This window comes from Podarcis vaucheri (assembly GCF_965113315.1).
Source record: "Podarcis vaucheri genome assembly, chromosome: 3".
Classification (NCBI taxonomy): Eukaryota; Metazoa; Chordata; class Lepidosauria; order Squamata; family Lacertidae; genus Podarcis; species Podarcis vaucheri.
The window spans coordinates 111,607,647-111,621,853 of record NC_138761.1 but is presented as its reverse complement, the minus strand read 5'-3'; the positions used below and the strand labels follow the sequence as shown (position 1 = coordinate 111,621,853).

At 43.1% G+C, this 14,207-nt stretch overlaps 1 protein-coding gene and 1 long non-coding RNA gene across 2 annotated transcripts in view; both read left to right on the top strand.

Annotated features, from left to right (window-relative positions):
- LOC309528281 (uncharacterized protein) overlaps positions 1-11,933 on the top strand; it is a 36,087-nt gene extending 24,154 nt beyond the window's left edge. The window contains exon 4 of the mRNA XM_082215708.1: positions 11,642-11,933. Coding sequence (XP_082071834.1) covers positions 11,642-11,816 — 175 coding nt within the window. The 3' untranslated portion in view covers positions 11,817-11,933. The remainder of the gene's footprint in view (positions 1-11,641) is intronic.
- LOC309528334 lies at positions 1,113-1,801 on the top strand. Its single transcript, XR_014217675.1, has 2 exons — positions 1,113-1,216; positions 1,602-1,801. It is a non-coding gene; the product is annotated as an uncharacterized lncRNA (long non-coding RNA).
- Positions 11,934-14,207: the final 2,274 nt, after the last annotated feature.

Below are 14,207 nucleotides of genomic sequence, written 5' to 3'. Positions count from 1 at the left end.
TACTTTCCTACTTGATTGTCTATCAGTGCAAACAGATTATAGCATGAGCCAATGAACATCACCAGTTACTTGGTGGAGTAAGATCGCCCAATGAATGTAGTTATTTTAGACTGTTCATGAAGCATGACCCAAGGATACAGTAGGGAACAATAATTACTCACCTGTCTTCCCTCGTGATCCTGTTCTCTGAAGTATTCCAGTGATGCCATTGTAGTTGCTGTTTTATTTTATTTATGCTTTTCAGATTTATACATTTCACTAATTTTACAATCATTTTATCATTTCAAAACTTGACTTCCTTCCCCCTCTTTTGGCGGTTCCTTAAATGTATTTTTAATATCTTCTGAATATCCAAATCAATTTGCTCATTTATTCCTCCACTTTAAAGATATACTCTTATGAAACTGCAGGTTATTACAGTAATCCTGCCAATGTTCTTCTTCTTCTGTTTACAATTTATCTGTAAATATTCAGTAAACCATTTCCATTCTTTGTTGTCTTGATTTCTTATTTATCTGGAAAGTTTCACCATTTCTGCATATTCTGTAAGTTTTTGTATCCATTCTTCCTTTTCTGGGACTTCTGCTTCTTTCCATTTTGGGGCAAGCAACATTCTTGCTGCTGTAGTACCATACATGAATAAGTTTCTATGCAGTTTGGGTAGTTCTGTCCCTATAATTTCCAAATAATATTCCTATAATGTCCTGTGTTATTATTCATCATTCATATTATTATCAGCACCAGAATGAGATCATAAAGGCCAATCTCTCTCCTTCAGGTGGACAACATCAGCACGAGGACACAATGAGAAGTCTCTCTCCTTCATTGGCCACCATCAACATGAGGTCACAATGGCCAGTCTCTCTCTCTCTCCTTCAGGGAGGCAACATCCTCATGCGGTCACAATGGCCAGGAGAGGGTCAGAAAAAACCAGATCACAGCAAGCTGTGTGTACAGATGGTAGATGCAAGTATAGCCTGGCACCCCAAATTCAATGGTGAGCCTTCAAAGTCCAGTAGCCATCGCAGGTTGAGGGCAGAGTAGAGAGAAGAGATGGACTAGGCAGCAACTGATGGGCAAAGCAGCAGTAGAACAGCCAAGAGGAAACTATGGAAAAAGAGAGGAAGGATAGGAGGAAGCACCCAGCACTTGGAGAGGAAGAGAGAAGGTAATTAGGACAGAAGTAGCTATGCTCACCTGATTTCCTATTCTTCTGGTAAGTTTTGCCATTTCTGCATATTCCATAAGTTTTTGTATCCATTTTTTGTGCCATTTTCCTGATGAAATCACCCGCCTCCAAGATGCTGTTTGTTCTGGCTGGAAAGGTTTATGTGTCCAAGTCATGCTAGCAAGTAATATTTAAATTGTCATTCATGCTGCAGCTGGAATGATATTGTTTGATAAACAGGAAGAACTGCACCCATTTAGAACTCATGGTTATTCAGTTTAATTTTGACAATGTTGCTTTTTTACTGCCTAATCAAGTGATCAGTCGGTTAAAGGCAACACAGTTGATCAGCTGGAAATTTTAATCAGTTGGCATTCCCCAGGTTTCATGTGTCAACAAGAACATTATTAATTTCCCATTTCTTCTCCCTCAGACTTGTAAAAGGAACCACCCACAGCTTGAAAACAATGCGCCCAGTGGCTCTCTTTCATTATAGTCTTGAAAAAATAGATCAGGAGAGCAGGGGAGCAGAGTGTCTCAAAAAAGAAATGCATATGGTTGATAATGTCTTTGATAAACAGCATTTTGTGAAGAATAAAGAGGAAATAAAGAGATTGGAGATCCCCCCCTCCATAGTGCCACAGTTATTATTATTACTATTATTCACTGAATTTATATACCACCCTATAGCCGGAGGCTAAATATATTGCAAAGGAAGGAAGGCGATGTAGAGACACACATGCCCAATGTTGAAGAAAACCCAACCTATGCTTAACACACTTGGCTAATTGTTCGAGAACAGCTTATCCGTTTGGAAATGTGACCCCATCAATATTGTCAAGGTCATTGGAACTGGTGTCGATTTGCTAAATAGAGGATTGGCTGGTAAAATGAAATATGTTTTGCAATAAGCTCTGTTCCCATCACTTTAAGGACTGAAGCTAGAAAATGAGTATGTTGGAATAGAGAATGCTAACAATACTTATGTACCAATGTTGTACCTTGGTGAGGACGTGTAATTGTAAGCTACTTTGGGATCCCATGTGGACTGAAGAAAAGGTTATAATCATAATAAATAAATAAAAAAAATAAAATAATCCAAAGATGAAGCAAATACAAAAATGTATTTGTTAATGTAACAGAAATGTAAATGAGAGATAGCATGGCCTCAAATTATTGAAATGAGAGTTGTGCACCAGCCACAAGATTTGCTTCACTCTCCAATTTGGCACTCTGGAAAAGAGCATGATTAGGTGAGAAGCACTTTGGAAGTAGTTCAGTTTGTCTCAGCATCCAAATCCTGATTCAGAAAAACTTAAATTTACCACCTCTCTCCCCCACAACCCGCTCACTGTTGTGGGCAAAAAAAATGGCTATAGCTACTACTACTACAACAACACAACATTGGATTTGCATATTCTTACTCCTACTTATTACAATTTTAATTTATTACCTGCCTTTCACCCTAAGGAGACATATAATCCTGTCAGTTATAGGCCTTTCTCTGCACCTTGGCATTTTCGTTACATGGCAAGTTTACCCAGCTCCACTGATTCTAGAACAAAGTGTCATGTGTGTGCAGCCCAAACTTACCTTTCTGCTTCTCTTTGTTTTTATGGAGGACAAACTGCTTTAGTTCTGCTTTGGCTTCTTTGAAATTAATGTCACCAGGTCTGTCTGTCTGCCTGCCTGCCTGTCTATCTATCTATCTATCTATCTATCTATCTACAAATCTATCATCTATCTATCTATCTATCTATCTACCTATCCATCTATCTATCTATCTAAAATCCTGACCCAGTGATAATAATTTATAAAATACTTTATTGCATTTATATTTACTCACAATCTCATTTATAGTTCAGAAACCCCAAAATACTGTGTATGGTTTAAGGCAGGATTCAGGACTGGGTAGCCTTCATTCGTAGAATGTTTAGGAAATGTGAGGGTTGAATTAAATAGATAGAGATGGATGGACGGAAGGACAGACAGACAGATAGGCAATGAATCCAGTTGGTTATCTTGAGCACAGGAGAGAGCTTTTGAACCAGTGGGTGTCTCCACTAATAGAAAAAGAGGGAATGCAATTCACTCCCACCCCTGTAGTTCTTCACATCACCTTCAACCGTTTTGGAGTTTCCTCCAGTTTTCTAAGGCAGATAGGTGGGGATCGGAGGCTGTGTGAGAAAAAGATAATCAGAAATGCCCTATATTCTTTTTCTCTATTAGCAGAGGCATCTGCAGGATCAAAAGCCCTTCTGTAAGCACAAGGACACCTATCAGATCTCGATCTGTATATGTATGTGTATACGCATATTTTCTTTCTCATAGGCTAGTTTTGCAGATTCCAGACCTTAATAGGTCTCTTGACTGCACATCAAAACTCCATTATCACAAAGAACTGTTGCTAAATTCCTTTAAGACACTGACACTCATAGAGAAGTTTCACCAGCCTTCCTTATCGGAAAAGAGTCTTGGCTTGAAATCAAGCAGGCCTTTTGGGTTTAAAATCTGACAGGCTTCAAAGTCTCTGTTAGGAGCACAAAAACTCAACCAATCCCATAGTGGAGTAGTGATTTTCCTGCCGCCCAGACTAGAGTATATCATGCTGTATGGATTAAGCAGCTTAGAGACTGGCAGCCATAAAGCATTCTCTGCAGGCTCTGATGTGGCTTTGGGGGGGAAAAGTTTGGCAGGCACTTATGCCACATTTGCCTAACAACTAAAGCAAATTACTGGTAACATGAGAAACTTGCAAAGATCTCGCTGCTATTAAGAAGTTGCTTTTGAGACAACGGTATCAGCCCACCGATAAGGTATCATAAAAAAACCCTACCATCTCCACCCTTTACCATCATCTGCAGCTTAGTCAGAGGCAGGGGAATGCCAGGAGGCAAAGATTAATAAAAGGGAAAGGTGGACTGCAAAGAGGACTAGGCCATTTCAATTTGGAGTTGGGAAGAAAGGCAACCGGAAGAGAAATCATGCAGAAAGGTCACTTGGCCTTGAGACGGTAAGGGTCACCCAGCGCAACAGCACAGAAAGACCAGAGGTGGGGAAAGAAAACTGCTGGCTCTCTCATGATACAAAGAAAGGACTTTAACAGGGTGGCATCTTTTGATGTAAAGAATATTTTAAAGAAGAGCCTGCTTTTATTTAAGACATATGCACACACTTCATTTTTGACCCCCAAGGCGGTTTGTTTGTTTGTTTGTTTGTTTGTTTATATTGTAGGAGATTTAACTGAGTCCCTGTGCAAGGACTTCTGCTTCTGCAATGGGGCTTTCCCACCTCTCCTACCACTGTGTGCCCTCCAAAGTTGGCTCGGGATGTGTATGTGTGTCTGGAGACCCCTCAAAACATTGGATTGGGGAGCAGAGGGGGGAATTGTTCCATCTGGCAAGCCGAAATGCTTGTGCTGACAGTCAGCAGTGCACAATATTGAATTCCTCCCATAGGGTGGCATCCAATTAAAAACTTCTGTTTTCACAAGGATTTCCATTTACGCGACAGAAATCCCCCTCCCTCTCCTTCCCCCGTGCCATGTCCAAATCTGCTCTGGAGAGCTGGAAGGACTCCCAGAACAGATTTTTTTTTGGGGGGGGAGGAGGAGTGGGCACATGGGGAGAGGAGAAAGTTGCATTGCGCATTGCACTAACGGAGCTACTTCATTTGAGGCTTTTATTAATTAATTTATTTTGTAACAACGTTTGCAACCTGCCAACTCATATGGGCGGGTGGGTGGGGAATCATGGCGGTGTACAATAAAGTCATTTAAATATATTGAAATGTCGTAAGATGTTTGCCCATTAATTCAACAGGGCATTCTCTGACAATTTTAGGGGTGACTGGGTAAACACAGGGGAAGCCAAGTATCCTGGCTTCAGGTTGTTTAGGGTTTTCTATGCTTCTTGGGAGAAAAGCAATGACAAACCTAGACAGCATCTTAAAAAGCAGAGACAAAGGTCTGTATAGTTAAAGCTATGGTTTTCCCAGTAGTGATGTATGGAAGTGAGAGCTGGACCATAAAGAAGGCTGATCACCGAAGAATTGATGCTTTTGAATTATGGTGCTGGAGGAGACTCTTGAGAGTCCCATGGACTGCAAGAAGATGAAACCTATCCATTCTGGCTCTTCCGGGGTTGGCGTGATCTGAAAATGGCGGATTCCCTCCGAGCTCCGGAGGGGATCGGCTCAGCGTAGGATGGGTCTTTGCCGTGCCGGCGACACGGGGACCCTTAAAAACCGCAGGCGCGGAAGCCTGCGGACTGAAGACTCGGTGGGCGCCTAAAGCGCCCCCCCTGATCCACGAAGAGCCTTTTTAAAGGCTACGGAGAGGATACGGGGGGCGGCGTGGCGCTGTGAGTCGATCGCTACCTGCGCTGAGTGAAGCCGCGAGCCATGACTGGAGAGCGCTGACTTCCTTCCTTGAAATTCGGACTGAAAAGAATAACCCGTGAGTAACCTGGAATTGGACTTTAAGAATTTTTCCTTTTGAATTCGAGACGATCGGGGTGTGTGCTAAAAGGAAGTCCGCACCCCCCCTTTGCAGACGATCTAGAGCAACGATATAAGAACTAAGCTGGAGAGCCTACCCTGTAAAGGGTGAGTTTAAAAAGACAGTAACTTCCAAGATTTTTTTTGGGGGGGAAAGTAATTTTGAGTTGGAGAGTGGAGTTTTGGAAGTTTCCTCTTTTGTTGTAAACAACCCTCCCTCCCGGGCCCGGGAGCGTCCTGTTTTGGAGCTTGTGGAAGAGGTGCAGAGTTTGACAGCTGTCAAAGCTGTCAAACGGACAGTTTATAGTGGGAAAATTGCTACTTAAGATCCCTCTGGAATAAAAGGAGTTACAATTGAACTAAAATTGTTGGAAACAAAGAAACAACAACAAGATAGAGGATTGTTGGAGAAAAGAACACTAAGTAACCAGATTCCCTCTAGGGGGAATTCTGTGGAATTACAATGGCTGTGGATGGAAAGATACTGGTGGAAATCGAAAGGATGTTCTATTTGGTGGGAATCTTACAAGAGCAGACTGCGGTTATGAGCAAACAATTGATGACCTTGACTTCTGAAACAAGTAGTTCTGCTGAATGTAATGAGGACCTGAATGAGAAAGAATCCACAGCTGAACGCGAAATGATAACTAAAGAAGAGGAAGAGACAAAACAAGAAAGAGAAAAAGTAAAGCTGGAAAACACTAACCAGAAGCTGACACCTGCGGAATATAAGCAAGGAGACTATTGGATTAAATCTACTACAAATCTACGAAAGATGCAGAAGACGAAAGTGGAGGCCCTGGGAGTTTATGAAATCCAGGAATTTAAAATAAAGAAATATAATTGGGGCCTCCACATAGACTCTGACTCTGACTATGACTTTCAAGATTCATGCCTTGTGGAAATTCTTCAGCAGCTGTCTTCAAATATGGGAAGAGATTATGGATTGATTGTGATAGAACTCTTCCGAGATTCGATGACCGACATAAAGGACTACCAACAAGACCAGCGGAGAGGGACTGAAAGAGACTTGAGAGCCTCGGACGTGAGGAACCCAGGCTAAGAACTGTTATTTTGGACATGTATTGGGAAGGGACGCAAATCGGGGATGGGAGGGAGGGAAGGATGTAATTTTAACAACACTCAAGACCATGGGGTTTAATTAATAAGATTTTTATTCAAGACAAAATGGGAAATCGATGGAAGGGAACTGGGGTCCAACTTAGAAAAAATTTATTTTTGCTTTTCTCTATAAAAGGACTAATATTAAGATGGATAAGAGGAGAAATGCCAATTTGCGGACATAAATTTGGGAATAGGGATGCAAGGGAGGGGGTGGGGGGAAGTCAGGGACCAGGGTTAGAAAATAAGATCTTCTGAAATTATACATGTTTGTTGTTTTTATTTTTTTTGTTTGTTTTTGTGTTTGTTTCTGTCTATATAAAATGTGAAAACCCAATAAATTTTTTTTTATATAAAAAAAGAAACCTATCCATTCTGAAGGAAATCAGCCCTGAGTGGACTGATCCTGAAGCTGAGGCTCCAGTACTTTGGCCACCTCATGAGAAGAGAAGACTCCCTGGAAAAGACCCTGATGTTGGGAAAGATGGAGGGCACAAGAAGAAGGGGACGACAGAGGATGAGATGGTTGGATAGTGTTCTCGAAGCTACCAGCATGAGTTTGACCAAACTGCGGGAGGCAGTGGAAGACAGAAGTGCCTGGTGTGCTCTGGTCCATGGGGTCACGAAGAGTCAGACATGACTAAATGACTAAACAACAACAAATGTCACCAGCAAGACCTTGACCATATTCCAGTTAGAAGGAAAATGCTTAATGGGATGCAGGTGGTGCTGTGGTCTAAAGCACTGAGCCTCTTGGGCTTGCCAATCAGAAGGTCAGCAGTTTGATTCCGCACGACGGAGTGAGCTCCTGTTGCTCTGTCAAACCTAGCAGTTTGAAAGCATGCCAGTACAAGTAGATAAATAAGTACCGCTGCGGTGGGAAAGTAAACAGTGTTTCTGTGTGCTCTGGTTTTCGTCATGGTGTTCCATTGCGCCAGAAGCGGTTTAGTCTTGTTGGCCACATGACCCAGAAAGCTGTCTGTGGACAAACGCTGGCTCCCTCAGCCTGAAAGTGAGATGAGCGCCACAACCCCATAGTCACCTTTGACTAGACTTAACTGTCCAGGAGTCCTTTACTTTTTACCTTTTTAAATGCTTAATGCCCTTCACTTTGTCAATGCATCTCCTCCCCATTCTCAGACAAATCAGTTGGCAGTTTCCCTTTACTTTCAATTTTTTCTCCCCAACTGCTGGGCATGGATACTTTATACCTAAAGCAGCCGTGTCCAAAGTCCATTTTGGAGGCCTAATCCGGCCTGCCAGTTCAACCCTAAAAATAGCTCAACAACTTTGGGGGGAAACCATCAAAAAAGCTCAACAATTTCAATCCTAAAAAAAAGTAGTTAACGACTTGGTCGGCCCTTTGGTCGGCCCTCACGACCCTTCACTTCATCAAATCTGGCCCTCTTTGACACCACTGACCTAAAGCATTTACCTTAGTACTTTCCAGTAGTGAACAGCACCATGGGGCTGTGTCTTTTAATTGACCTCCTGACAAGGGAGTCACTGCTGTTTACCAAGAGGAAGATGGGAAGAGCAATGCAGCAGAGAGGTTGGTGCGGTGCCAACACACTGGTGGAGCCAACATGGCAGTGTTTGCACTGCACTGACCTTCCTGGTGCCTTGTCCATCGTGCTCTCCTTCCCAATAAGCAGCAACAACTCCGTCGTCAGGAGATCAGGCAAGTGCTTCCAATCTACCCTGCCGTCCGCGGCTGGTACTGTCTACCCCAACCATCTCTCCCATGGCTCACAGAGATAATACTCAGTCCTGCTAATTAATATCCTTTAACCTTCTGCATGCAAAGCATGAAGCTATGGTCCCTGTAATTGCACCCCGTTGCATTTCTTATTCTTGTTTTTTATTCTAATTTTAAAGTCTTGGGTTTTTTTGTAAGCTGCTCCCACCCCACCCCAAATGTTGTTTTTTGATAATAAGTGGGTGTTTGTAGTAAGCCACTTTGGACACTGTGGGAAAGTGGCATATAAATTGATTAAGCTAATCATGGACATTAACTGCCTCCACACTAATAATGTCTCCCTTTGCCCCTAATAATGCTCTTCAAATGGAAGTGATTTCCTGTGGGGAAGAAATACAGCCGTGTGTGTACGTTTGCCCTCACTCTCCCCCCTCATATTTATTTATTTATGTTTTCATTTAAAAAAATACTTTGTGGTTTTCTTTTGATATTTCCCAATTAAGTTGCCTAAGGTAGGGGGAGAATGGCAAGATCCTCACAGTATATTTTTTCTATAATTCTTTACAAGGTCCTCTGTGACTTTGGTTAATTGTCACATTGCTTAGCCCTTTTATTTTTGTTCTTTTACCTTAGGTATAGGAATTTTAATGTAGGAAGCGAGATGGTTTATTCATTCAAAAAATATTTTATGGGAACTTGTTCCGAGCTGAAGGAACTCATGTAAAAACTCGCTCCCCGGGGAACCACTTTCTTGCAGTCTCACATCTGAAACAAAGGAGGAATTTTCTTTGGGTAAACTCAAAGCAGAAACCTTGGGGTCACAAACTAGGATTTCCCTCGCCTGCAGGACAGCATGTATACCAAAAGGCCCTCCATTTCCAGCAGATGTACGGAGACTCTGTTATATAACCCACACATTTGTTGTCCTGTCAGGCCAGGATGTGGAGTCAACCTCAGTGAAATTAAGGACAGCGAAAGGTCCTCCTCAGATCACAAGACTTTAATGAATTCAGAATGGATATTAAAGACAGCTCTGGAAGGTGGTCTAGTCACTCATTATTCTCCTGTGGGAAGGCTTTAGCGGTTAAACCAGATTAGCTAAATGCTGTCATTTCATAAGTCACTTGTGATTAAGAGCAACCAGTCTGGTTTTGTGCTCCCCTTCTTCAAAGAGAAGCACACGAAGCAGGAATGAAGGGGTGGGCGAGTATTTATTTACTAGATTTACACTCCTCTGCCAATGTGCTCAAATCAAGTTTACAAAAATAATGCCTTACAAAAACATGGCTGATGTTAAAGTAAAAAAAAAAAAAGGAATAATGAGGGAAGGGGGCAAATTTATGCAGGGTTACATGGAGCAAATCCCAGGGAGCCCAGTGAGACTTATTTCTGAGAAATAGGCACAGGATCGGGCAGTCAAGTTCCAGTTCTTAGGCTGCATACCCACTATAGGCTTAAAGCACACCCAAAGCAAATTTAGCACTGTGGTCTAAACAAATGAGCCTCTTGGGCTTCCCAATCAGGTCAGTGGTTCGAATCCCCACAGTGGAGTGAGCTCCCGTTGCTCTGTCCCAGCTCCTGCCAACCTAGCAGTTGGAAAGCATGCCAGTGTAAGTAGATAAATAGGTACTGCTGTGGCGGGAAGGTAAACGGCATTTCCATGCGCTCTGGTTTCTGTCACAGTGTTCCGTTCACTAGAAGCAGTTCAGTCATGCTGGCCACATGACCCAGAAAGCTGTCTGTGGACAACGCTGGCTCCATCAGCTTGAAAGCGAGATGAGCACTTCAACTCCATAGTCACCTTTGACTGGACTTAATCGTCCAGAGGTCCTTGAACTTTTTTTTTTACCTTCCTTCAAGTGTGTGGTGCTTGGCCGCAGCAAGGGCAGTGGAGGGGGCCCTTATTGTCACACCTGTCCATCTCTGATATGGCCAGTTGCTATGGTCATGGATAGGAGGCAGGTATCTTCTCTAAGCTCAAGGGCCACATTCCTTCATGGGCAGCCTTCCAGGGACTTCCAACGGCCTGGCTCAACAGAGGGCAGCTTCAAGTTCTCCAAACTGTGGTACAGCTTCAGTTTTTCATTCAGTGGGTCCCTGGTAGCTCCAGTTGCAGAGGATCTCAGGTGGGACTTCTACTTGATACCTAGCTGGCAGTTGCAGTAGACCAGGGTCAGTGATGATGAAGTCAAACAACAACTTGAGGTTATCAGGTTCCCCAACCCCAGAGTTGAAAATGTTGAGCTATGTGGACCAATGGTCTGACTCATGTTTATATGTTGTTATTTTACATGTTCTCTTAACACCTTGTGTTTGATGGCCAGTTAAGTAGGGAATGTACTGCTAAATTAGGATTTGAACCAAGTCTGTGTCTAATCCACTTACCAGTTTTTAGCTTCTCTACCTTAATCATTTCATCCCTGAGGCTCCTGGTCTCCCGGCTGGCATCACCAACTTCCTTTGTTCTTTCCATTTCAATAACACTTCTAACCTCAAAATATGTGGAGGAGTAGAAAAATGTCCCTGCGGGTTTCCTATGGCTGTCACCCCTCTTCATCAGACAAATGAAAAGATGTTTCAGCTTTTATTGCATGTTTTTTTCTTGATGTCTGCAATTGAAAAATTATTGAGACAGGGCACAGATGTTCGGAAGGTTGGCATTTTATTCACATGAGTCCAGTTACAGATGGGTAGCCGTGTTGGTCTGCCATAGTCAAAATAAAAAAATTCCTTCCTGTAGCACCTTAAAGACCAACTAAGTTAGTTCTTGGTATAAGCTTTCGTGTGCATGCACACTTCTTCAGATACACATATTCCTTCATGGGCAGCCTTCCAGGGACTTCCAACGGCCTGGCTCAACAGAGGGCAGCTTCAAGTTCTCCAAACTGTGGTACAGCTTCAGTTTTTCATTCAGTGGGTCCCTGGTAGCTCCAGTTGCAGAGGATCTCAGGTGGGACTGAGACTGGGACTGTGTATCTGAAGAAGTGTGCATGCACACGAAAGCTTATACCAAGAACTAACTTAGTTGGTCTTTAAGGTGCTACAGGAAGGAATTTTTTTATATTCACATGAGTGTTAGAGTGGCACAGTCTGACTCACACATCTAAGACGCTACCTCACTGGGATCCTGATCCTGATCTCATTGTATTCAACAGGCCAAGAATTGATGAGTCAGAAATAAGGAACAAAGAACCTTTGAAGAAACATGGTTCCAAGAATTCCTGGCAGTCTCACCCTAGTTGTAAAGATTACAGAGAAGACCATCTAGACAAAGTTACAATGATATTTGTGTGTGGGGAAAGACTGGAGAAGAAAAAGTCTAGCATGTAGGGAGGAGGGCAGAAAACCCTCTGAAACAGATATTGGAAAATGTGGAAAATACAGCTGCTGATTTGCAAATTCATATGCATCTGAAAAAATAAACACTGATTTTTCAAGCAAAATCCACTCTGCCCCAACCTCACCTTTTCTTTAAACTGCAGTTGCTGATAGACCAGCCTTAGGGTAAGGTTGAGTTCAAGCAATCAGTTCTAATGACAGCAAGCACTTGATGGGATTCTCCCAGCTTGCCTGCCATTGTGAGGTTATTGTCACAACTGATAGGAGAGGTGATCCTTGACAGCTAATCTGTACTTGCTTAAACCATTTCATAGCTATTCTTCTGCTTTACCTCTATTTCTCTTGCAAGGGTGTGAACCAATATGGGTTGATATTTGGATGCTAAGGGACCTCACTATGCATCGATCTGGTATTGCACAACCTCCAGGAATGGTGGAAAAGGGAAGAAGTACAGCTTTGGGCCTCTGCCCAGCTGGAATCTTTCAACATGGTCACCCAGTGAGACCCTGGATAGTTGACTTGCGCCATGCCAGGACTCAACTCTGGGGGATTCCCATGGAAGGAGTTTGGGCATGTCCCAATCATGACAGAGTGTCATTCCAACAGCAAGGGCTGAGTGGAATGAGGAACTGGATCCTTGCCCTACTGCCATGGAAACCCAACTTTCTGCTGTAGTTAATAAAGTTTTGGCTTGGTTTTACCCAACACCTGTGTCCCGTCTCAGTTACTTCACCGCTCTTGCAGGGCCTCAGATTGTGCCTGCCTGGGCAACCTGGCTACCCCTCTGGAAATTGTAATATTTAGTTTATTTACAAATACACAGGTTGAACATAGCTGGAGATGCAGACAAACTATCCAATGCATTGCTTTTGAATCAAATTTCCAGGGAGGCAGCCAACATCCTGAGGTACCAAACTCTGTATATGCTGTGTGAAGAAGATCAGATCAGAAGAGTCTTAATTTGCATCAGTCACTAGCCATAGCAATAAAATAAAATATACTGATGATAGAGGTAGAAACTTAACTATACAAAATACATTTGGGAGGTTTACATCAATAATCAAATAATAGATCTTATTCTAATTGCCCCCACTAAAAAAGCTTGCAGTTTTTGCTGTCACCTGATCATCTTGATAGAAGGCTGATCGCCAAAGAATTTATGCTTTTGAATTATGGTGCTGGAGGAGACTCTTGAGAGTCCCATGGACTGCAAGAAGATCAAACCCATTCATTCTGAAGGAAATCAGCCCTGAGTGCTCACTGGAAGGACAGATCCTGAAGCTGAGGCTCCAATACTTTGGCCACCTCATGAGAAGAGAAGACTCCCTGGAAAAGACCCTGATGTTGGGAAAGACGGAGGGCACAAGGAGAAGGGGACGACAGAGGACGAGATGGTTGGATAGTGTTCTCGAAGCTACCAGCATGAGTTTGACCAAACTGCGGGAGGCAGTGGAAGACAGGAGTGCCTGGTGTGCTCTGGTCCATGGGGTCACAAAGAGTCGGACACAACTAAATGACTAAACAACAACAACGATCATCTTGATCTGCTAGAAGAAAGGTCACTGTAGCAATGGCTGAGTGACCCAGCATGGACAATAGTAGAGCGGTAATAACCTCAGATCTTTATAAAGAGTGCAAGCCAGAAGCACCATGAGCCCCTGATACAATACCGCCATCTCCACATGGACATAACCATTTTTCCAGCAGATTTTTTTTGAAATTGACCCTCAAGTGCAGCTGAAGGCAGTATATTGAATCCTACAAGAGCAAAAGCACATCTATATTTTGGAATTGTTAAATTTTGCAAATAGTTTCAAAATCTCTAGGTAGGAAATAATCATACCATGGACAAAATTTCCTTATTCGGGCCAAATTATTCTATCTCTGTGTGAAGAAGTATTTCCTTTTGTCTAGCCTAAATTTTCTGCCATTCAACTTTGTTGGATGACCCCAGTCTAGTAATCTCCAAAGAAGATGGCAACGCCAGTCCCACGCTCCTGCTGATGCATTTGCACTGCACTGACATCCCTGCTACCTTACCCCTACCTCTCTTCATCTTGGTATGCAGCAGCGACTCAACCAGAGAGAGGTCAGGTAAGTGACACAGCCTCTCCGCACCATCTGCTACTGGCAGCATCCCAGAATGGCAGCTTGCTGAGTCTGGCACATGTGAGCACACTTTGAGGAGCAAACCAGCAGGCTACAGGTGAAGAGAAGAACAGCAGGCAATGTTGGCATGGCATCTTAAATGCATGTGCCCCCTGCCGAGGGATGGATTAGGAAAGGGAGACCAGATGGCAAGAGGCAAGTGGTTGAAGCTACAGCAGTGTGCATGAGCCTGTATTGCAGCCTAGTTAGCCAGCCTGCAGTTGACTGCAAATT